The 22,783-nt window shown below is 35.7% G+C and overlaps 1 protein-coding gene across 1 annotated transcript in view; it reads left to right on the top strand.

The window, feature by feature from the left end:
- The window catches only part of S2P (membrane-bound transcription factor site-2 protease), a 151,255-nt gene that overhangs the window by 77,385 nt on the left and 51,087 nt on the right, over positions 1 to 22,783 (top strand). The window contains exons 5-6 of the mRNA XM_090411953.1: positions 802 to 1,048; positions 11,343 to 11,523. Of these exons, the coding sequence (XP_090268079.1) occupies positions 802 to 1,048; positions 11,343 to 11,523 (428 nt within the window). The remainder of the gene's footprint in view (positions 1 to 801; positions 1,049 to 11,342; positions 11,524 to 22,783) is intronic.

Genomic DNA, 22,783 nt, shown 5'->3' with positions numbered 1-22,783 from the left:
TACGTGTATCTCCTCATTGTTGAGCGTGTGCATGCGTTCAACATCTCGTGAATGCCAAAGTTGGATGGCAGTCTGAGCGATTATAACTGAGGTTGTTGTTAAGATGTATTTGATTGTGGACAATTTCTTTGAATTCCACAATTCTTCTTCCTAGTTCATCAAAGCAGCGAAAGATATTTTCAGATTTGTCCCATAAGATTGGACGAATGAGATTTTCCTCAGTAGTGTCAGCAGAATTCAAGACATGGTTCAACAGAGCACTAGCTCTTCTTCTGCCATATGTGACGTCTCTTTTATGTTCCTTAAAACATAATTTGATGGATTTTTCTGTCTGGCCAAAATAAGGTTTATTGTAGTTGCACCAAATTCAGTGGAAACCAGAATATTTTAAGTTGTCATGTTTTTGTTTGGGCCTACTTGGCAAGGAACAGATTTCAGAAGAAGAGTGAAAGAGGAGATACACAGAACAGCTTCAATTATCAGTACACTAATGCTTTAATGTACAGATTTTTTTATTCTTTTGCAATTTTTGTTGGTTGTTCCCTCTTATTGTGCACCCAAAGAAGTCTTCTATGAAGACGAATCTAGTTGTACTTAATTAAACAGTACTTTTTATCTTTCAGTTTTCAGTCATTTAATCTGCGAGACATATTTTTAAAAAATATCTCGCAGCCGATTAAATCCATTATTGCCATATATACATATATAAATGCATTTGATTTTAAATTTGCTTAAATGCATTTCTGATTATATTATTTGATCTGCATTTCATATATAAAATGCATATTTTTTTCTTTTAAGAGAAGCAGTAAAAGTCCAAGGATGTGGTTTGTTTATATTTGGATTCTTTCCTGGTGCCTTTGTAGATCTTCCCACAGAGCAGGTGACGTATCTTTTGCCATGGAGACAACTTCATGTTTTTTGTGCTGGAGTATGGCATAATATTGTCCTAGCTGTACTATCTGCAGGTATCTTATTGTTCAATCCTTATCTTTTAAGTCCTTTTTATCAGACTGGCAGTGGAGTGTCGGTTGTTAACATCGTTCAGGTAAATTCACGCTGTATAAAATTTTTTCTTCTAGTTCTAGAAAGTTATTATTAGCATGTTTGAGAAACTTGGTCATATTTTTAAACACTTAATGACTGTTCAAAAAGACAAATATTTGAGAAGTTTTAAAAGTTGCTTGTTATGCATAAAATAAAGATAAACCAGTTTAGTGTTGATTGAAGTATTTATAATATGGAATACTTATGTTATATAAATTTGTCTGTCATTTTCTTGTGAAACTGTTTTTATGTCATTATCGTCAAATAATATTCTATTGCAGACCTTTCAGGATTTTTTTAACAAATTAAAAACACAGAAGAAGAAAAAAAACCCTGCAACATATATATTCCTCTGACAAATACCTAAATGTCATTTGATTCCTGCTTTTCTGGTCTCTTTCAACTAAAGGTGAGTTAGCCAGTCTCATATGGAGGTAGAGGGTTTTTCTCCCAGAAACTTGGGTTTTTCGTCCCTCAGAACAGGCAAACCAGCCTTGTGAACACACATGGATTTACAGTCAAAATACATACTAAGTATGAAGCAGAACCTCAACCAGTTCTAAGGGGAAGGCAGATGGGACAAATTGGAGGTAACCCCACACGACAAATAAACAAACAAACAATACCTAAATGTTAAAAATGATAAAATACCAGAATTTTTTGTTTGCTCAGTCTAAAAAAGTTTGTGTGTGTGTTTATATAGACACCTCTGTGGTTCTGGCACACACAAAATAGACTGTTTCAGTTGATTTTTTTTAATGTCTCATATTGCTGCAACAGATGTTTTAGGTTTTTAATTTTTTTTTTTTATATATTACTCTCACACACATGAGAGGCAGAAGAGCCTATAGCAAATAAATGCTGTGCATGTGTAGGAGTCAGGAGCAAAGTAATCTGATATTCTTCATAAACTGCTGCAGGTTGTAGTTCTTTGGAAATGCTTCATGGGGAAGGCTGTTCCACAGAAGTGAGGTGGATGGAATGAAAAATGACTGGGAGTAGCAGGTTTGATGGATATGCTGTTCAACTGTAAAGGAATGTTGAACAGCATTGCTCAAGTTCCTATAGATCTGCAGAAATGGGAGGCATAATGGATGCAAGTTTTACTGAACAGTAGGTATGGAAATTGGTAGAAGAGGTAGAAGCCTCTTCTACCCTACCAGTGGGTAGAAGAGGCATAATGCAGAAACTTATATTTTATGTGAAAGTGGCTGAAGAAAATCTGTAAGAGATGTGTCATTAATCAACTGAAAAGCATCAAGAAAGATCTTAGGTGTACCATTCCAAACATAAAAGTAGTTCCAAGGTAGTTCCATATTCCAAGGTTGGCTAGATTTGGAAATTATAAACAGTAACTAACTAGTCAGAATAGAGGTTCTGTCTTGAGCAGATAAGGATGCCAAGTTTTTTTGAAGTTTATGATAGCATAGAAGTGATGTGATTATGCCAGGAAAGGTTTGCCGTAAGTGTTATTCACTCATGTCATACACGAGTAGTGGAGATACTTCTGTAGACTGAAGATATTAATTGAATCAAGTGGCCAGCATGCTTTCCAGATCCCATCCAAATTGAACACATTTGGGATTGAATAGGGAGACGTATTGCTGCTCGAAATTTCCCTCCAGAAAACAAACAAGGCCTTATCCTTGCTGTAAAGGAGAGTAAAGGAGTTTCGGCCTCAGAAACTCCTGAATCACTTGGTTCTAAGCATGGTATGACATTGTGAGAGCTGCATTGCAGTTTGGAATGGACATATTCCATATCTCTCTCTCTCTCTCTCTCTGCATAGTCTTCTGTAAGTACTGTACATTAATTCCTTGGCTATGTCATTAGGAAATTTGGAACTTTTGCCAAAAATGTATTGCATTTGATTTGTATGATATTTACAACACACTTTTTATGTAACATAATTTATTAGTATGCTGGCAATAAATTTATGTCTACATTTGGTTGTAGTCATGAAAATGTTTTCATATACAGTTAAAAATGTAGTTTCATCCTTAGCTTTTGGACACCACTGTACTTAATGTATGTCGATATTGTGTAATTTGTAGATTGAGTGCTATGGGGGGGGGGTATTTGAAGGCGGAATGCAGTGTTTGGATGTATTTTGTTATGCTGTTATGGCTATTAAAATTCATTATTCTTGTTAGTACAATATAAAATGGTGGGGAAAGGCAAATTCACCTATGCAATGAAATGTGTTTCATTGCATAGGTGAATGTGGAAGAAAAGCAAAGTAAATGCTATGGATTTTTCAAAAATGGTATGGTGTCATGAATGTAATATATATGCATGGGAAGATGGTGTAGATATTTATGTAGACAGACGGAATAAGGGAAAGGAGCTATTGTATGTTGGAGGTGCAATAGTCTGATGGACAATGAAATGTGTTTAAATATGATTTTAAATAGTTTAAATATGAGTAGGGAACATGGCGTCGTAATAACTGAAACAGCAGTTGAAGAAGATTGTATGAATGTTCAGAAAGTGTGTGTGGAGGTGATGGCGAGGAAAATAGTTCTGTTGATGATAATGAGGTTGAAATACAAAGTGCAACTAATGGTAAGCTGGGTTGATGGTGAACAAGCATATGTGACTGGAAAAATAGAGGAGCCAGTGACAGCATAAAAATGATGCAAAATTTGAAAGCTAAGTTGAAGATGAGGCAGATGTGGGGTGAAATGAAGAGAATTGTAGATATGTATGGAATAGTGAAGAAGACAAACATGAATGGTGTTGGTATGAAAGAGGTAACAAAAGACCCTAGAGTAGCATTGTATGGGAATTCAATTATTAGAGGTGTGGTAAACGAGAAGATGCGCAAGGTTTGTTTTATGGGAGACAAAAGGAATAGAGTGATTGAGGTGTTGGATATGAGCAGTAAGCAAGCAAAAGAGGTGGTAGTGGTAGTATGGACAAATGACTTTACTGGGAACAAAGAGAATATAATATTAGTTATTAGGAGGTTGTTGAGAAGGATGAAAGATTATAATGTGATAGGAAAGGTAGTCAGTGTGTTGCCCAAGTATGACTGGTGAGATTAGGCAGAGAAAGGATCATGGATGTTAGCAGAAATGTTGAAAAGAAAAGAGTTCAGCTTGTGGAATGAGTTTGAAGGGCAAACTGAACTGTATAAGAGTGATGGGCTGCGTTTGAAGAGTTTTGGTGTGAGTTATTTGGAGAGATAGCTACTGGAAGGGAGAGTAATGAGTGCAGAGAATGAATCTGAGCAAGAAAGAAGCCATGTGAAAGAGCTGTACAGCAAGTAAGGAGAAACTGAAGTGGTGCTTATGAATAAAGAGGTGGGTAGCATGAGTGTAGAGACTAAGTGTGCAAGACAAACAGGTAAACGGAAAGATTCAGGGTGGACATGGGAACATAGCATGATAAACGTTGATGCTTCAAGAGGACATGAATGCACATGTAGACAAGAAAGGAACAGGATTGCCTGGGATGTAGGTAAAACAGTTGAAGGTTCTGGGATGAGTAAGGAGAAAAAGAAATGGTTCGAGGAAGGAAATGGAGAAGTTACATCTAATAAGTAGTTTCAGGGAAGCTTGTCATAGATCCAGGAATAAGATGTTATGTTTGTATATGAATGCTAGAAGTATCAGAAACAGGGGAAACGAAATAGTTGCATTGATTGAGTTCCTTCACCCAAAAATTGTTGGAATAAGTGAGACATGGTTTGTTGATGATGACATCCTGACAAGAATAAAGATGGAAAGGTATGATGCTCAAAGTTTTTCCACTTGGTTATACTATAAATTAAAGATGCCAAGAAGTTATATTCTTAGTCATCATCATCTTTTTTATTTATACCCTCTTAGTTTCATCCTTTATCCAGACTTTGTGTGCATGTGAAGTCACTTCACAACTGGGCTACTTGTATATAGAAGCTAATGACTTCACATCAGTTACTATAGTATCTCATAATATAATGCACATATCCTTATGGACATGTATAATGGGAAGGCCACTACTATCCAGACTGGTTTTGATCTTTATTGAGGTCTCATCAGTGGGAACCAGACCCAGAAGTGACTACCAAGGTTGAAGTAATGAATAGGTCATAGTTCCATATACAAGTAGTCAAAAGATGTCACAACTTATTACTGAAATACTGTGGATTAGAGTATTTTAGTAATAAGTTATATTATTTTAGTAATAAGTAATCAGAGTTTTCCACTTGGTTATGTTATAAATTAAAGATGCCAAGAGCTTATATTCTTGGTTTCATCCTTTATCCAAGTAGAAGCAAGGATAGTGGCCCTTCCCATTATGCATAGCATTAGTCATGTCCTTAAGTATATGTGCATTGCATTATGGGATACTGAGGCAATTGATGTGAAGTCATTAACCTCTATATACAAGTAACCCAGTCATGAAGTGACTTCATGTGCAAACTCTGTTTGCTTACACTTGGATAAAGGATGAAACCAAGAATATAGCTTCTTGGCATCTTTAAGTTATGGAAAGGTATGATGTATTTCATAAAGACAGAAAGAGTAAAAGGGAGGGGGTTGCTATGATAGAAAATGAGTTATGTCCATACAAGATAGAGATGGAAGGGGACAAGTTTCATGAACATGGCACTTCGTATACACTGGGTAGCATCATTAGTGATAGTTTGTCTTTTGGAGAAGGTAGCAAGCTGTGAATTTGGTTGATGGGTTTATATGTAGCAATGAGTTAATATTTTTTCATAATTTTTGCCACATGTTCAAAGATGCCTTTAACATATAGTATAATACAGGGGTCATGGGCCGCATGCGGCTTAAACGTGCATTTTTTGTAGCCCATAAAAGGTTGACAATATTTACATGGCACTTGGCCCATATGTTGAATTATTTAAATAATACATTTTATAATATGAATAATAAATTAAAAATGATTTTATATCTATACTTTGTGATATCACCATGCAACTTGGTGGGAGTCAGCTGTGTGAGTCATCATAGGGGATAAGGGCAACTTCATCCAACGACAACCAAGATTTGGGTGGACTTTTGCAAACATGCTCCCTGGTTCGTCTTTTAATATAATTCAATAAGATCAACTATTATTTTCAGAGGATATATATTTGTTAAAAATCATTTCATAAATGGGTTCAAGAAAACAAAATTGCAGATGAAGGAAGAAGGTTTAATGATGAATGGAACAGCAAATACTTCTTTATTGAAAATGGGGGTAAGTCTCTTTGTGTTATTTTTCATAAAAGTGTTGCTGTTATGAAAGAATATAATATCAGACATCATTATGAAAATGAACATGAAAGTCAATACAAGGATTTGAACTGTGAACTTAGAAAAAATCAAATTAATAAATTACAAGCATCTTTGACTGCTCAGTAAAACATATTTAAGAAGCAAAGTATTCATAATGAATCAGTTGTTTGTGCTAGTTATGTTGTAGTGGAACTGGTTGCGAATGAAAGAAGGCCTTATACAGATTCAGAATTTATTAAACGATGTTTATTAGCTGTAATTGAACAAATATGCCCAGAAAAAGAAGACATTATTTCAAGATATTAGTTTATCTGCCAGGACTTGTACAAGGCAAGTAGAAGAAATAAGTGCCAATTTTTTTAAGCAGCTTAAATTTAAAGCAAAATCATTTGATTTTTATTTTCTGGCAATGGATGAAAGTACTGACATAACAGACATTGCACAGTTAATGATATTTATTCGGGATGTCGATAGTGACATTAATGTTCATGAAAAATTGGCCAGTTTGTGTAGTTTAAAAGGTACTACAACCAAAGCAATGATTTGTTCATAAAAGTAAAAGAAACTATTGATTTTTTAGAATTGGACTGGAAAAAATTAAAAAGTGTGGCAATCGATGGTGGAAGAAATATGTGTGGCTCTAATACCGGTGTAGTAGGTCGAATTTGTATTGAATTAGAAAATTTCGGTTATGATAATCCAATGATGTTCCATTGCATCATTCATCAGGAAGCACTTTGTTGCAAAATTTTATCATCAGTGAAAGACGTTATGGACATGGTGATATCAACTGTAAATTACATCTGACACAATGGTCTGAAACACTGCCAGTTTCAAGAATTCTTGATAAAAATAGAATCAGAGTATAAGGATGCTATCTACTACTCAGCTGTTTAGATGGTTAAGTAGAGGTGTTGTGCTAAAAAGATTTTTTAATTTACACGAAGAAATATATATTTTTATGACAGAACACAAAAATACTGTCCCACAACTATCAGATAAAAAATGAATTATGTCTCTTGCATTTATGGTAGGTATTACAACATACCTTAATGAACTTAATTTGAACCTGTAGGGACAAAGTAAATTACTAGTAGAACTGTTTTCTGACATAAATAAATTTTCTGACTTTTTAAGGCAAACTATGTCTGTTGAAGAAACATGTGATGGAAGAAAATCTACATCATTATATATGTTGTATTATATTTGCAACTGTAGTTGCAAATCTGCATCTACAGTTGGATGGCAAACACAAAAGGAAACTTTTGTTGGTATCATCGAAGATCTACAAACAGAATTTTCAACCAGATTTGTGGATTTTCATAAAAATAGCATCGAAATGCGATTATTTTTGAACTCTTTCAATGTTGACATTGATGACATACCAAACCAACTACAGATGGAAGTTTTGGAATTACAACATGCTGAAACATTAAAGAACTCATTTTCATTAGAAAATGTCCAAAAATTTTTTGATGCTTACCAAAAAATTTGAAGGATTAATCAGTTTCACAAAGAAGATGATAGTCGCAGTTGGAAACACATACATTTGTAAACAAGCATTTTCTGCCATGAGCTTTAGAAAAAATAAATTTTCTTCTCAACTGACTGATGAATATTTGCATGCTTCGATTCATATTTGCACCTCATTTTATAAAGTGGATATAGATAATTTGGCTAAGGGAAAACAATCACAAAAGTCATATTAAGCAGGGAGACACGCATATTGTGATACATGAACTATATTACTTTGTTTTAGTGATAATAATTTTTAATTGACTTTCATTTTCATGCTTGTTTCATATTTCGTACTTTAAATATTTCTGTGTTTCTTAAGATTTATATAATAAAAATTGATAACTTAAGTAATTTTTTCAGTCACTATTTTCTCTTAATTAAATGCATGCGGCTTAATTATTAAAAATAAAAGTTGAATGTGGCCCACAAGTCTGAAAAGGTTGCCAACCCTTGGTATAGTATAGGTACCATCTTTGTGTAACTTTATGTAACATGTTTGTCTTACTATGGACAAACAAGAAGATCTATTAATAAACTTATCTCCGAACATCAAGACCACATCTGTCTTATCAAACCTCACAAATCTGGCCTTGCATAACATGGAATTGAAAACATTAACCACAGGATCCAATGGCAAAACGCTAAGATGCTACATAGATCCATATATAAACTTGAATGTTTATATAAAGAAAGTGCTGAAGCCTTATTTCATAGATGTAATCTTAATCGGAACAATTCTCATTCAAATTGTTATCCTCAATTGTATTAAATAAATTTATCTGTTATATATTTTAATTTAATTTAATTAGTTTTAATTTCAGCCCATTAGGTTTAATCCATGAACATGTATACACAAGTATAAACTGTATACATAGAGGAATTCCAATTTAAGCATGTTTTTTGCATTCAGTTCCTATTGTTGTTCACTCATTGCACTGATGATGTCTTATGAGACATAAGACAAAATAATTACATAATAAAATAAGTTATTTGCTGTGGCATACATGCTATTCTATAATTATAAATATGTGGACTACTATGCACAGATTTGGTCACCTAGTATTCTAAAGGATTAAGAGATGTTGGAAAGGGTCCAGAGACAATTGACTAAGATTGTTTCTGATCTCTAGAAACAATTTACCTGGAAGCTGTATAAGATAGGTGTGAGAAGCAGGTTTTTTGCATGAAGACTTGTGAATGACTAGAATGCATTGCCTGAAAGTCTGGGGGTCTGCTGAGAATTTGAATATGTTTAAGACACGGTATGATGACAAGTATGTATGATAAAGGACCTTCTAGATCAGTCTTTGACTTCATGGGGTCTTAGGATAATAATCTTATGATAATAATAAATTTTCAACTGAGCTTTGACATGCAAATTTTATCATCATCATCTATCGTTATAACTACAATTTGTTTTTTTTTCAAAATTTTTCCAAATTCTTGTATTAATGAGTCGACAGTATTTTGAATATCAGTTGAACATTTTTCCTGATAGATGATGTCATCTGAATGAAAAACAATACTAAAATATCTTTTATTTCCACTACTAGTCTACTCATTTAAAGTCAGACTAAACAGTGATCCGATTCTATTAATTCTTTACTTTTGATATTTGTTCTTTTTTATGTTCATAGAAGTTCAAAGCCTGTCTGGTTCTTTAATACTGCTTTGGAAGTATAAAACTATTAGCAGCTGTTTGAATTGAGATATATTCTACAGCAGCCAATCTACTAGAAACAGTTTAATTGAATTTTCTTGTTTTACAAAAGTTTAAAATTCACTGCTCAGTATTAATTCTTTTGAACTACTTGGAGGTTCCATGTTTCCCTCAGCACCTCTTTTAAAACTTGATTTTTGAATGCATTTTAAATGCCTCTTTAGTCCAGTATATGAAATTTGCATCATCATTAAATTTATGATGTGTACTTTCAGGTGTATGGGATAATTATGGTAGTACTACATGAAAAGTTACACCATTACTAACTTCCGATCAACAATTTTCCTCCAAATTAATCTGTTATCTGTTATTTGTAAGATTACAATACTATTAGATCTCATATTTCTGCCTTTTAAGGTGCTTTTTACTGTATCAGTCCATTTACATCTTGGTCTTCCTCTGGATCTTTTCCTTTCCAACCTTGGAAAGAACACCTGTAACACATTCTACTAACACATTCCTGAATACTAACAATGGCAATTTCTTTCCTAATATCTTCATTTTTAATGTGATACTGTCATTGATACCATCTGTTCACTCTACTAATCTTTCTCAGAACTCTCATATCATCAGAGGTCTCCAGTCTTTGATCAAGTATATTATTTCTAACCCAGTTCTCAGATCTATAAGTTAAAATTGGTATACAGCTAATTTATTCTTTTGACTAATTTCTTTCTTATTCCATATAAATTTATTTAGCTGGATTCCTACCATACAAGCTTTACTAATGCCAGCCTGGTTGACCGAATGGTTAGCATATCCGCTCTCCAGCCAAAAGGCTGTGGGTTCAAATCCTGCCGTGGGCATGGATGTTTGTGATTGTCTGTGGAAATACTAGTGGTGATGGGCGGTAGATGGCGTTGGTGTAGTTGTGGTTAGTTGTAGTTGGTGGATTTGAGTGGTGGAGACAGAGAGTTGTAGAGTAGGTGCCCTCCCTCGATGAGTCTTTGGACTCCCCAGATGTGTCATGTAATAATAATAATAATTCTGTTGTCTATTTCTATATTTAATTTACCATCTTCACTAAAAATTTTGTCTAAATAGCTTAAATATTTTACTTGCTCTATAGGTTCACCATTCAGGATAATTTGATGTTTTCAGTGTTTCAGCTTATTTTCATTGTCTTTTTTTATTGCTTATTTTCATACCAAATTTATTACAACAATTATTCAATTTAGTCAGGGAATTTTGCAGACTTGTACTGGATTTATTCAGAACTATAACATCATCTGCATAAAGTAAAGAGCTAAGATTAACATTACAATATCAGATTTAATACCACTTTCCTTCATAATATGATCCATGTAGATAATAAATAACAGTGAAGATAATGTACACCCTTGTCACACACCTCATTTTACATCAAACCTTTTTCCTGTACCTCCTTCAAGCCTAACAGCTGACTTACAGCTTAAATAGAGACTATTCATTGCTTGATATAATGTCCCATTTACACTATATAATTGTAGCATTTTTAAGAGCTTTCTCTTTGCACCTTGTCATATGCCTTTTCCAGATCAACAAAACTTAAATACAAATCCTTGTTATATTCTCAAGATTTCTCAGCTATTTGTCTTAAAGTGAAAATCTGGAAAAGCTGTAGTTTCACTTCATATTTTAATTTCAGCTTTAGCAAGATATTTAGCTTTATTCTCTTTTACATTAAAGTAGCTATTTCTAACTACTGTTTTACAGTAAACTTTAACTATACAGTATAGTATAGTATAAAATTGATTTAATGAATATCAGCTTTGCTTGTAATGCCTTCTGTAATTGAAAATGTTTTATTTATTCAAAATATATGCATAAATTTGTAATACATATAGGAATCTGGGATTGCAGGACCTGCAGGACTACAAGTAGGAGACCAAATCAAATCTCTGAACTTCTGCCCTGTTGTAGATGAGGAGTCTTGGAAATCTTGTATAATATCTATATCTGTTAATTTGCAGAATGGATATTGCACTTCACTGCAGTTTATACAGCAAGAAAATATGTCAGGAAAAAGTAAGAAAGAAATCTAAGCATTTTAATCTTAACCATTAAACATTATAATACAGCTCACTCTCACTATAGCAAACATGTAGAAATCACAGGAGTAGTTTGTTATAGTGAATAATTTTTTAACATAGCACTGTAAATTATGGGGCTTTTTTTGAGACTTTTCAGTAGTTTGTTACAGTAAGTGAGTTTGCTATAGCAATTATCTTTTTAATCCTTTCTCCAAGTGTAAATAAACAGCTTGCACATGAAATATCTTCTTGACTAGTTTTCTTGTATTTAGAGGCTAATGACTTCACATTAATTGCCTTAGTGTCCCATAATGCAAAACACACATCCTTTCAGGTGTTATGCTATTTATTATGGGAAGGGCCACTTCCCAGACTGGTTTTGATCTTTATTGAGGTACTGTTAAGATGCATGGGTACCCTCTCCAAAAACTCTGAGTGATATATGAAATCACTCTAAATCTCATTGAATGATCCTAAAAGATTACTATTTAACTCATCCCCTCCTGTTCTGAATCACTCCAGGGCAGGAAACTTAGTGGTGGCTCCATTCAGTTACAGGCAAAAACCCACTACTGAGTAGAACTGTTCTACTCCCCAGGAAGCAAGTAGTCTCATTAGTAGGAGCTAGACTCAGAAGAGATATTAAGTTGAAGTAATACAGAAGTCATATATTTTCCATATACAAGTAGTAAAAAGGTGTAACACCTTATTATTAAAATACTGATCAGAGTTAGTTGCTGAAAGCTTTTCCACTTGGTTATAAATTTAAACATCGCAGAAATTATATTCTTGTTTAATCCTTTATCTCAATGTAGGAAAACAAAGTTTGCATGTGAAGTATCTTCACGACTAGACTACTTCTATATAGAGGTTAATAACTTCATTAGTATCCTATAATGCAAAGCACACCATTGTATACACCTGAAGGGATGTGCGCTTTGCTTTATGGAATACTATGGCAATTAATATAAAGTCATTAACCTCTAAATACAAGTAGATTGCATTATAATGCATAGAATTATACATGCCTGAAAGGATATATATTTTGCATTTTGGGATATTAAGGCAGTTAATATGAAGTCATTAACCTCTATTTCTACATATCCTAGTCATGATGATACGTCATGCACAATGTTTGCTTATACTTGGAAAAAGGATAAAACAAGAATATAATTTCTGGGCATCTTTAATTTAATTTATAAACAAGTGAAAAAATTTTCATCAAAGTCTATAGCAGTTTTGCTGAGTTTTCAGAGGCACTTGTAACAGTGAACTGTTATTATACACATAGACACAAGAATATGAATAAAATTAACAAAACTTTCTTTGACAAATATTTTGATATGGAACTTACAAAACATCCTCAGCATTAAGCTACTTCAAACAAGGTAGAACAATAACAATCGATATTATTATTATCTCACCACCTCCATGAAGTTCAGCAGACTCATGGGAGATTCACTCAACCAGCAACATACTTATCATGTTGTTGTTGTTTAAGAGATACTTGTGCAATAGGAGGTTTCTTCAAATGAGCATGAAAAACATGAGAAATAAGTAATACTGTTTATTTAAGGCCATATATTTCAGCCTGAATAGTGCAGTCCATTATCAGTGGCAACAGTAGTTAATTACAAAACAGAATACAAACAGTGGATTGATTTGAAAAAGTAAGAGCAGCATGATGTTGTACATAAAACAGTGCAATGGTATAACTGAGGAAATATTGCAATATTAATTATCATTAACTATTTAAAAAAATTATTAATGTCTGATTAAAATAAGAATTTCCCATATCTTAGATAGAGAGAGTCAGTTTGAATTAAGTTCAGACGGGGAAGTAAAACCAAGAAACGGATTACAATTCCACTAAAAGACAACTCAGAAACTGACTGCTTTACTAGATGAAGTTGTACACCTTGACGGGGACACCAGAGAAAATCTAAACACTTATTTTGCCAGAACTCCTATGTTATGTAAGGTTCTATGGTTTACCTAAGATACATAAGAAAGACATTCCTCTTTGTCCAGTTGTTGACTGCATAGACTCACCTACTTACTCTGTAGGTAAATTTTTAGCACACCTATTCAAAGCTCAGATTGGCAACTCCTGTTCATTCATAAAAATTCTTCTGATTTTTTAGGTAAAGTGAAAAATGTTTCCCTACAACCCACTTCTGTAATAATGGTTAGTTTAATATAGAATCTCTTTTCACAAATATTGGAGATGTCATGTAATAATAATAATATTTCTCTTGAGGATGCACTATATCTACTTTTAGAAACATTTCCACAGGATATTTTGAAATGATTCAACTTTGTTATGCGCTCCAGATATTTTATTTGTCAAAGTAAATTTTGCAGTCAAGTTGAAGGAACTGCAATGGGAAGTCCACTCTTCCCTGCACTTGCTAACTTTTATTTGCAACATTAAGGAGACATCCTTTTCTTGTCCATACACCCTCGACTTTCATTTTGGGTTCATTATATAAGCGATTTCTAAATCACTTAGAGAATTGAACAACGTAGATCTGAATATAAATTAAATTATACTATAAATTAGTAACTGAGAATGAGGATATGAAGCTATCATTCTCCTAGAAGTCCTGATGGTGCCCTCTAGTGGGCTAAGTAGGTGTTCTTGGCCGTTGGGCTGAAGGTCTGCTGATGTAGGCCTCCCAAATTTGGGGCAGTCGCATACAACCAAATTTGTTGAGGTTTTGGGGAGTTTCTTAGGGCTGAGGCTGATTCCATAAATAGTCTTTCGGATTTGTATTTGCTACGGTGTATTACTATAGCTTTCTTCCACCGTATTCTGTGGCGTATATCCAGAGCATGGTCTGCAAGACCAGAATGGCTGTACTTGTGAAACCGGATGTAGTCCTTGTGTTCAGAAATTCTGATATTCGCTTTTGTGCCTGATTGGGCAAAGTACGACAGTTTACAACTGCAAGGGACCTGGTATACACCAGGTAGGTCTAGGGAAAGTGGTTGGTCTTTGGTGGAGCGAATAAGGGATGCCAATTTTCTGTAAGGCCTGTAACAGGAAGTGAGGTCATGTTTTTTTAAAATTTTTGTAATTTTTTCCGAGGTGCCTCGGATGTAGGGAATGGTGATGGATTTAGAATCTTTGTTGGGGAAGGGGGCTGTGGTTTGTAGGTTTTAATATTTTTAGGATTTTTTGGGGGGGGTAGCCATTGGCTGAGAAAGTGTTGAGGATGTGATTTAGTTCAGTGTTTAGGGTTAGAACAGATTAGTTTAGCCCTGTTGTATAGTGTTTTCACCACTCCATATTGTTGTGAGGTGGGGTGGTGGGATTGTTGGTGAATGTATATGCCTGTATGGGTGGGTTTTCTATAAACTAAGAAATCCAAGGTTCCATCAGGCTGGCGGGTGACTAGTGTGTCTAGGAAAGGGAGGCTGTTGTTTTCCTCTTTTTCCAGGGTGAACTTGATTCTGGAGTGTTGGTAGTGTAAGGAAGGAGAGGAATGTTTCAGAGCCATGTTGCCAAATAGCGAACACATCATCAATGTAGTGGAGCCATATGGTTGGTTTTTGTGGGGCAGAGGCTAAGGCTTTTTCTTCAAAGGTCTCCATAAAGAAATTGGCCAAGGTTGGGGAGAGTGGTGAACCCATGGCTGTCCCCTCTATTTGTTTGTAGAATTTTACCTGCCAAACGAAATAGCCTGAGTTCATTGTGAACTGAAATAGGGCTGAGATATCGGAAGAAAATTTAGCTTGGATTAGCTCTAAAGTTTCCTTGAGTGGGACATTTGTGAATAAGGAGGAGACGTCAAAGCTGACCATTATGTCAGTATGTTGGAGTGTAAGGTTTCTATGCTGGCTTTGAAGTGGGCTGAGTTTTTTATGTGTGATGGTGTGTTGCCAGTATAATGTGTAAGCTCTTTGGCCAAATGTTTAGCTAATTTGTATGTGGGGGAATCAATGCCATCCACTATGGGACGTAATGGCACATTTTCTTTATGTATTTTTGGGAGTTCATAAATACGGTGAGGGGGGGGGTATAGAGTTAAACGGCTTTAATCTGTTGGTAACTTCTACAGGCCAAGAAGTAACTTTCTTAAGGAGCCTGTGAAGTTTTCTGATTTGTGAGTTGGTGGGATTATATTCGATAGGGAGGTAAGTAGCCCGATCTAATAGAAGAGCATTGAGCTTACCTTTGTAGTCCTTTTGGTTAAGTACTACAGTTGCATTGCCCTTATCCGCTTTGGTGATAACTAATTCTTTATTATTCTTCATTTCCTGTAGAGCTTTAAATTCCTTGTTGGATATGTTGGTTTTTGGTGGTCTTTGGAAAGGACACAAGCTTTGGGGCAGTTGCATACAACCAAATTTGTTGAGGTTTGGGGAGTTTCTTAGGGCTGAGGCTGATTCCATAAATAGTCTTTCGAATTTGTATTTGCTACGGTGTATTACTGTAGCTTTCTTCCACCGTATTCTGTGGTGTGTATCCAGAGCATGGTCTGCAAGACCAGAATGGCTGTACTTGTGAAACCAGATGTAGTCTTGCAGACTACATCCGGCAGACTACCCTCTGGTCTTGCAGACCATGCTCTGGATACACGCCACAGAATACGGTGGAAGGAAGCTACAGTAATACACTGTAGCAAATACAAATTCGAAAGACTATTTATGGAATCAGCCTCAGCCCTAAGAAACTCCCCAAACCTCAACAAATTTGGTTGTATGAGACTGCCCCAAATTTGGGAGGCATACATCAGCAGACCTTCAGCCCAACGGACAAGAACACCTACTTAGCCTGCTAGAGGGCACCATCAGGACTTCTAGGAGAACGATAGCTTCATATCTTCATTCTCAGTTACTGTGTTGTAGTGCCTGCGTGCACATGCCTTTTTTGTAAGTTCCTTTTGAAAATGGCAACGTGACGTTGCCGAAATATCGGAGATATTTATTAAAGTATAATTTAATTTATATTTGGATCTACATTGTTCAATTCCCTAAGTGATTTAGAAATGCATAACCCAACGTACAAGCCCGTCTTCGAGTATATAAGCGACGTTTTTGCTATCTGTGCCCGTAATGAAAATATATTGCCTACTTTTTTAACTAATATGAACAATCTACATCCATGAATTAAATGTACTATGGAAATGGATAAAGGCAACAAATTTCCTTTTTAGATATTCTACTCTTCATCTCACCTCAGGTGAATTAATTACTTTCATTTATCAAAAGCCTACTTTCACTGGAGGCTACATTCAACAGCAATTGGCTCACCATACATCACAGAAGACTGTAATTATAAAGCATTACTGTGTCATGCTCATTCTATTTGTTCTACACCTCAGCTGTTACAGCAGGAACATCAAACGATATATGAAACTCAATGGCTTCTCATAAAGGGCCACGCAACAGCTTTTTAATTCTTATAATCCTATCTCAAATAACAAAGAAACAGCAGACCAAGTTCCAATCCTATTTCTTGCATCTCAGAACCCATTTCCAGAATTCTTCAGAAATGCTGTTTAATGGCTACTTTTCTTCCTATGAACAAACTCTCAGCATTATTTTCATCTTCAAAAGATAAATGATCTCTAGCTCTCCCTATTGTCTACCAAGTTCCTTCTGACTGTCATTATTATTACGCGACACCTCCAAGGAGTTCAAAGACTCATCGAGGGAGGGCACCTACTCTACAACTCTCTGTCTCCACCACTCAGTTCAGCAACCACACTAACGCCATCTACTGCCTGCAATCACCACTAATATTTCCACAGACAATCACAAACATCCATGTCCGTGGCAGGATTCGAACCCGCAGTCTTTTGGCTGGAGAGGGGATACGCTAACCACTTGGCCAACCAAGCCAAGTAGGTTAGGTCTTACCAGGGACAAACTGGACACTCCACAGAAAAGAGAATACAAGAACACCGAGAATATTTTTATTAGCAGCAGTAAATCTGAAAAATCTGGATTGACGCAGCAGATAGTTAATAAATTATAAAATGATAAATTAACATGAAAAACACAAAGAATAAATAATACTATTTATTTAAGGCTGAATATTACAGGCCATCATCATTGGCAATAACAGTAAATTACAAGGTAGAATGTGAACAATGGATTGATTTGATAATAAGAGCCATGTGATGTTATATATAAAACAATGCAAAGGTATAACTGAGGGAATATTGCAATATTAATTATTCATTAGTTATTTATAAAAGAAATTATTTATGTGTGATTTAAATAAGACATTCCCATATCTTAAATAGAGAGGCAGTCATTCCAATTTAATTTTGGACAATGGAGCAGGGCCTCAGTGCTTTCTTTAAACAAGCATTCAAATTTATAATGACACTGATGAAGTAAAGAGTGTTTCAGACCATTGGATGTTGTGGTCTGTATCTATTTCATGCTGCGTCAATTCAGATTTACTGCTGCTAATAAAAACATTCTTGGTGTTCTTGTATTCTCTTTCTGCAGAGTGTCCAGTTTGTCCCTAGTAAGACCAATGACCTACTTGGCTTGGTTGGCCAAGTGGTTAGCATATCCTCTCTCCAGCCAAAAGGCTGCGGGTTCGAATCCTGCCGCGGACATGGATGTTTGTGATTGTCTGTGGAAATATTAGTGGTGATTGCAGGCAGTAGATGGCATTAGTGTGGTTGCTGAACTGAGTGGTGGAGACAGAGAGTTGTAGAGTAGGTGCCCTCCCTCGATGAGTCTTTGAACTCCCTGGAGGTGTCGTGTAATAATAATAATAATAATGACAGTCAGAAGGAACTTGGTAGACACTAGGGAGAGCTAGAGACCATTTATCTTTTGAAGATAAATATATGTTATTAAGCCCTACTGCCTTATTGACATCTAGCTTACTTAATGGTGAGCGAGCAAGATGTATATGAGGAGTTAAGTAAGCTAGATGTCAATAAGGCAGTAGGGCTTAATAACATATCACCATGTGTCTTGAGGGAATGTTCCAGGGAGTTAGCATCAGGCTTCGCCTATCTGTTTAACAAGAGTCTTGCAACAGCACAAGTCCCAAAGCAGTCGAAGGAAGGCAAAATTGTTCCACTTCACAAAGATGGTGATAAGGCTAAGACAACAAGTTATAAGCTTATCTGCATATTTGGAGTTATAGTTAAGATATTAGAGAGGTTGGTGAGATATAGGATACAAAAGTAATTGATAACAGTGGTATTCTTTGTACTTGTGAGCATGGGTTTGTTAAAGGGATGTCGTGTTTTACAAATTTGCTTATGTGCTATAACAAGGTGATGAATGTATTGGATAAGGGAGATTTATATACAGTTGTATACTTAGTTTTTGCAAAGGCTTTTGATAGATTGTCACACCACAGGTTAGTCACTAAATTGCAGCAGATTGAATTGGATGATAAACTAGTGAGTTGGATAGGTATCAGCAAGTTAGTCTCTAGCTATGGGGGGTGGCACTATCTCAAAAGAAGAAAGTCACTAGTAGTGTGCTCCAAGGGTCAGTCAGTTTTCCGACCATTGTTATTTAATTTGTATATTAATGATAATGGGAGATAATGGGATTGGTTTAATTTGTGATATACAACTGTTTGCAGATGATACAAAACTGGGAGAGTGATGATGACTCAAGCAGATGTGTCCTTACAGGAGGACTTGAATAAATTGTATGAGTGGGCAGGAATATGGAACTGTCAATTCAGTGTTGAAAAGTGTAAGGTTCTGAAATTTGGAAATCAACTATAGGATGCAAAGTATATACAGGGTGATTATAAAATGACGTCAAGTGTTCAGAGCCCTCTAGCGAGTAATGTATTGGACGAAACACACCAATATTCGGTAGACGTACACAGTGGAACATGGGGATTCGATTTAACGAAAAAAAAAAAAGTTCCAAAAGTCACCAACAGGGGAAATTTTGGTGCTGCCAAATTAATTTTAGTAGGTGTGACTAATGAATGACTAAATGGCAAATGAGAGACAGCACACATCAATTTCATGACATTTATTGTTAATTACAAATGAGGTTCAATATGACCACCATTTTGATGTTCCAGGAACTGCATACGGTGCATGACATTTTCCACAGTGGCTCACAACATATTGGAATTGATTTGTCTCACGTGTAACATTCGATCTTTCAAAGTTGGAATATTGGGTACATGTCCTTGATACACAATGCTTTTAGGAAATCCCCACAGCCAAAAGTCACAAGGATTGAGATCAGGCGATCTCGGTGGCCATGGCGTGGGAAATGCAGGACTAATGATTCCTCTGTCAGAGAAATATTGTCGCAAAACACGCTGTACCTGAAGTCCAATGTGGGGTGGTGCACCATCCTGCATGAAGATGGTCAAATCGAGACATCCTCTTTGCTGCAGTTGTGGAACCACAAAGTTCTGTAGCATATTGGCATACCTGTTAGCATTGACGGAACAGGTCATTGGTTCATTTTGGCAAGTTTCCTCATAAAAGTATGGACCGATGATAAAAGATGCCATAAATCCGCACCACACTGTGACTTTGGGTGAGTGGATAGGCATCTGCAGACACACGTGTGGATTAGTTACAGCCCAAATGCGACAGTTGCGTGTGTTAATATCGCCGTTCAAATAAAAGTGCAGTTCGTCACTCCATAAAATCTGCCACAGCCATGCATCATCCACTTCCATGCGCGTTAAGAATCTCAAAGATAAGTCGATATGTGTGGTCGCATCACCAGGGCGCAAGTCTTGAACATGACTGATTTTATAGGGACAAAACTTCAACATCTGATGTGGGATTTTTCACACCGTTGTGTATGCGATATCCGTTTGCCGGGATATTGCTCGTGCACTGTTGGTACCCTGCACATTCGTCATCTCCTGTTCCACAATAGCAGTTGCAACTTGTTCAACTTGATGATTGATTTGTTTGCGTCCCCTGCCTACCTAGAGTTTCAGTAGTTTCAAATCGCCAAATCAATTTTCGTAAGTTTGTTACGCTAATCAGTCCTTTTCGTAAATTTTTCATATGCCGAAAATCATGAAGACAAGCACTGGCATTATTGTTCCGCTGATAATAGAATTTGACTAACAAAGCACGTTCACGTAAAGTAAGAGGCATCGAAAAGCAGTTCGTCTACGAATGATAAGAAATCTCACAGGCTTTCCTTTTATTGCATGATAGCTCACATGAAATGCGATAATGCAAATTAATGCATTTTACTCGGTAAACAGCGCTAAAATTTCCCCTGTTGGCGACTTTTGGTACTTTTTTTTTCGTTAAATTGAATCCCCATGTTCCACTGTGTACGGCCTACCAAATATTGGTGTGTTTCGTCCAATACATTACTCGCTAGAGGGCTCTGAACATGATGTTATTTTATAATCACCCTGTACTTGGTGGGACAATTTTGAATGAAGGTGAAGAGATAAGAGACCTTGCAGTGGTGGTGGTGGAGGACAAAGATCTGAAATTCAGAGGTCACAAACATTCAAGCATAAACTTTGTTTGCTTACACTTGGATAAAGAATTAAACCAAGTATATAATTTCTTAGTATTTTTAATTTATAGTAACCAAGTGGAAAAACGTTCAACAGTTATTGTTATTCTCCATGTAAATACCCTTACACAACTTTCTAGAATAGTCTGTTGTTCTTTTCCTCTGACCCTCTACTCTTTTTATAATAACCTTTGCATTAATCCAATATAATCCCCTCACTAACTTTAATGTCTTTGTCATATTACCTTTTTTCCTCCTATCTACAAAATTCTGTAATTTATATTTGTTTAATCTTTCTCTATAACAAACTTTCAGAGTCCTTATTCACCACTCTCTGTCTAACAAGCTGTTTCCAGAGATGGTTTCTTATTTTTATCCCCATCTGCCATTTGATAAATCTCCCCAGAATTTATTCAGCAAGTTGGGACCATTGTTATTTTATTTGTATATCAAGTGATTGAGGCAATGTCTTATTGTCTCAATCACTTCTTCTTTTCCTATTTACTGGGATCTGCAATTTACTTCTTCTTTGCTTTTATAACTTATGTTACACAGTCCCCTACTTTATTATCTTTCCCCACACTCTTTCTATAATCTTTCAATATTTTATTAAAGTTTACTAAAGTATTTGGCTAATCCAATGATAGGAACTATTGTCATTATTTCTGATAAGCAACATTTTTACTTGATTTGAATTTTCCAGCTGAAAAGGTATTTTCATAAATACTTCATAGGTTATACATCATAGTGTTTAGGCTTATAAATTGATTCTCAATCATTGTATATTTTTTAAGGAAATTGACAATGTATTGGTTGATAAATAAACTTATTTACTTACTTTCGAATATTTTGCTGAAGTCAAATCAGCATCATCAGGAAAAATACAATTATATTAGACACATGTATGTAGGCACTTCAGTAACACTGGAGGAATACAGGAAACCTAGAGTCCTACAATTGTGCCACCTATTGGCTTCGGTTTGGAGTTCTTGATTGTTGGGCTGACTGTCTGCAGAGCAGGGTTTTCCATATGAAGAGGGGGGGTCTGATACAACAATATTTGTTTAGGTTGGGATAGTTGGTAAGAGCTGAAGCTGATTCCAGGAAAAGTCTCTCAAACTTGAATTTACTTTGGTGGAGTAAGGTGGCTTTTTTTTCCAATGGATTCTGTGCTGAGTATCCAGGGCATGGTCTGCTAATCATGAGTGGCCATAGTGTTGAAATCCGATGTAATCTTGGTGTTCCGTTATATGGATGTTGGCTTCCTGCCTGTTTGTCCATAATAAGAAAGGTTGCAGCTGCAGGGTACCTGGGGAAACTCCAGGAAAATCCAGAGGTTGTTGCTGGTTTTTTGGGGGGAGCACTTGAGGGCTGCTGGCTTTTTGTGTAGTTTATAGGTGGTCACAAGATTATGCTTTTTTAATATCTTGGCCATCTTATTCTGAGATGCCATGGATATAGAGGATGGTAATAGATTTATTGTAATCTATGTTTGGGAGGAGACGGGGTGTGTGTGGTGTTAAAATTCTTTGTATTTGGCAGGAGGTGTAGCCATTGACCAAAAAAGTTTTTTATGTGGGTAAGTTCTATGTTGAGTGCACTGTTGTCTGAGCAAATTAATTTTGCCCAGTGGACTAAGGTTTTTTATTGTCCAAAATTGTTGGGAAGGTGGGTGATCTGACAGTTGATGGATGTATCTACCTGTGTGTGTGTGGGTAGGTGGGTGGATTTTCTTAGACTGTGAAGGTCAGGTATCCATTTGGTTGTCTTGTAACTAGGGGGTCTTGGAAGGGCAG

This window comes from Typopeltis vanoorti, chromosome 22 (assembly GCF_054136105.1).
Source record: "Typopeltis vanoorti isolate ZY-2024b chromosome 22, IOZ_Tvanoo_1.0, whole genome shotgun sequence".
Taxonomy (NCBI): Eukaryota; Metazoa; Arthropoda; class Arachnida; order Uropygi; family Thelyphonidae; genus Typopeltis; species Typopeltis vanoorti.
The sequence above is the reverse complement of the archived record's forward strand: the minus strand, read 5'-3'. Positions and strand labels throughout refer to the sequence as shown.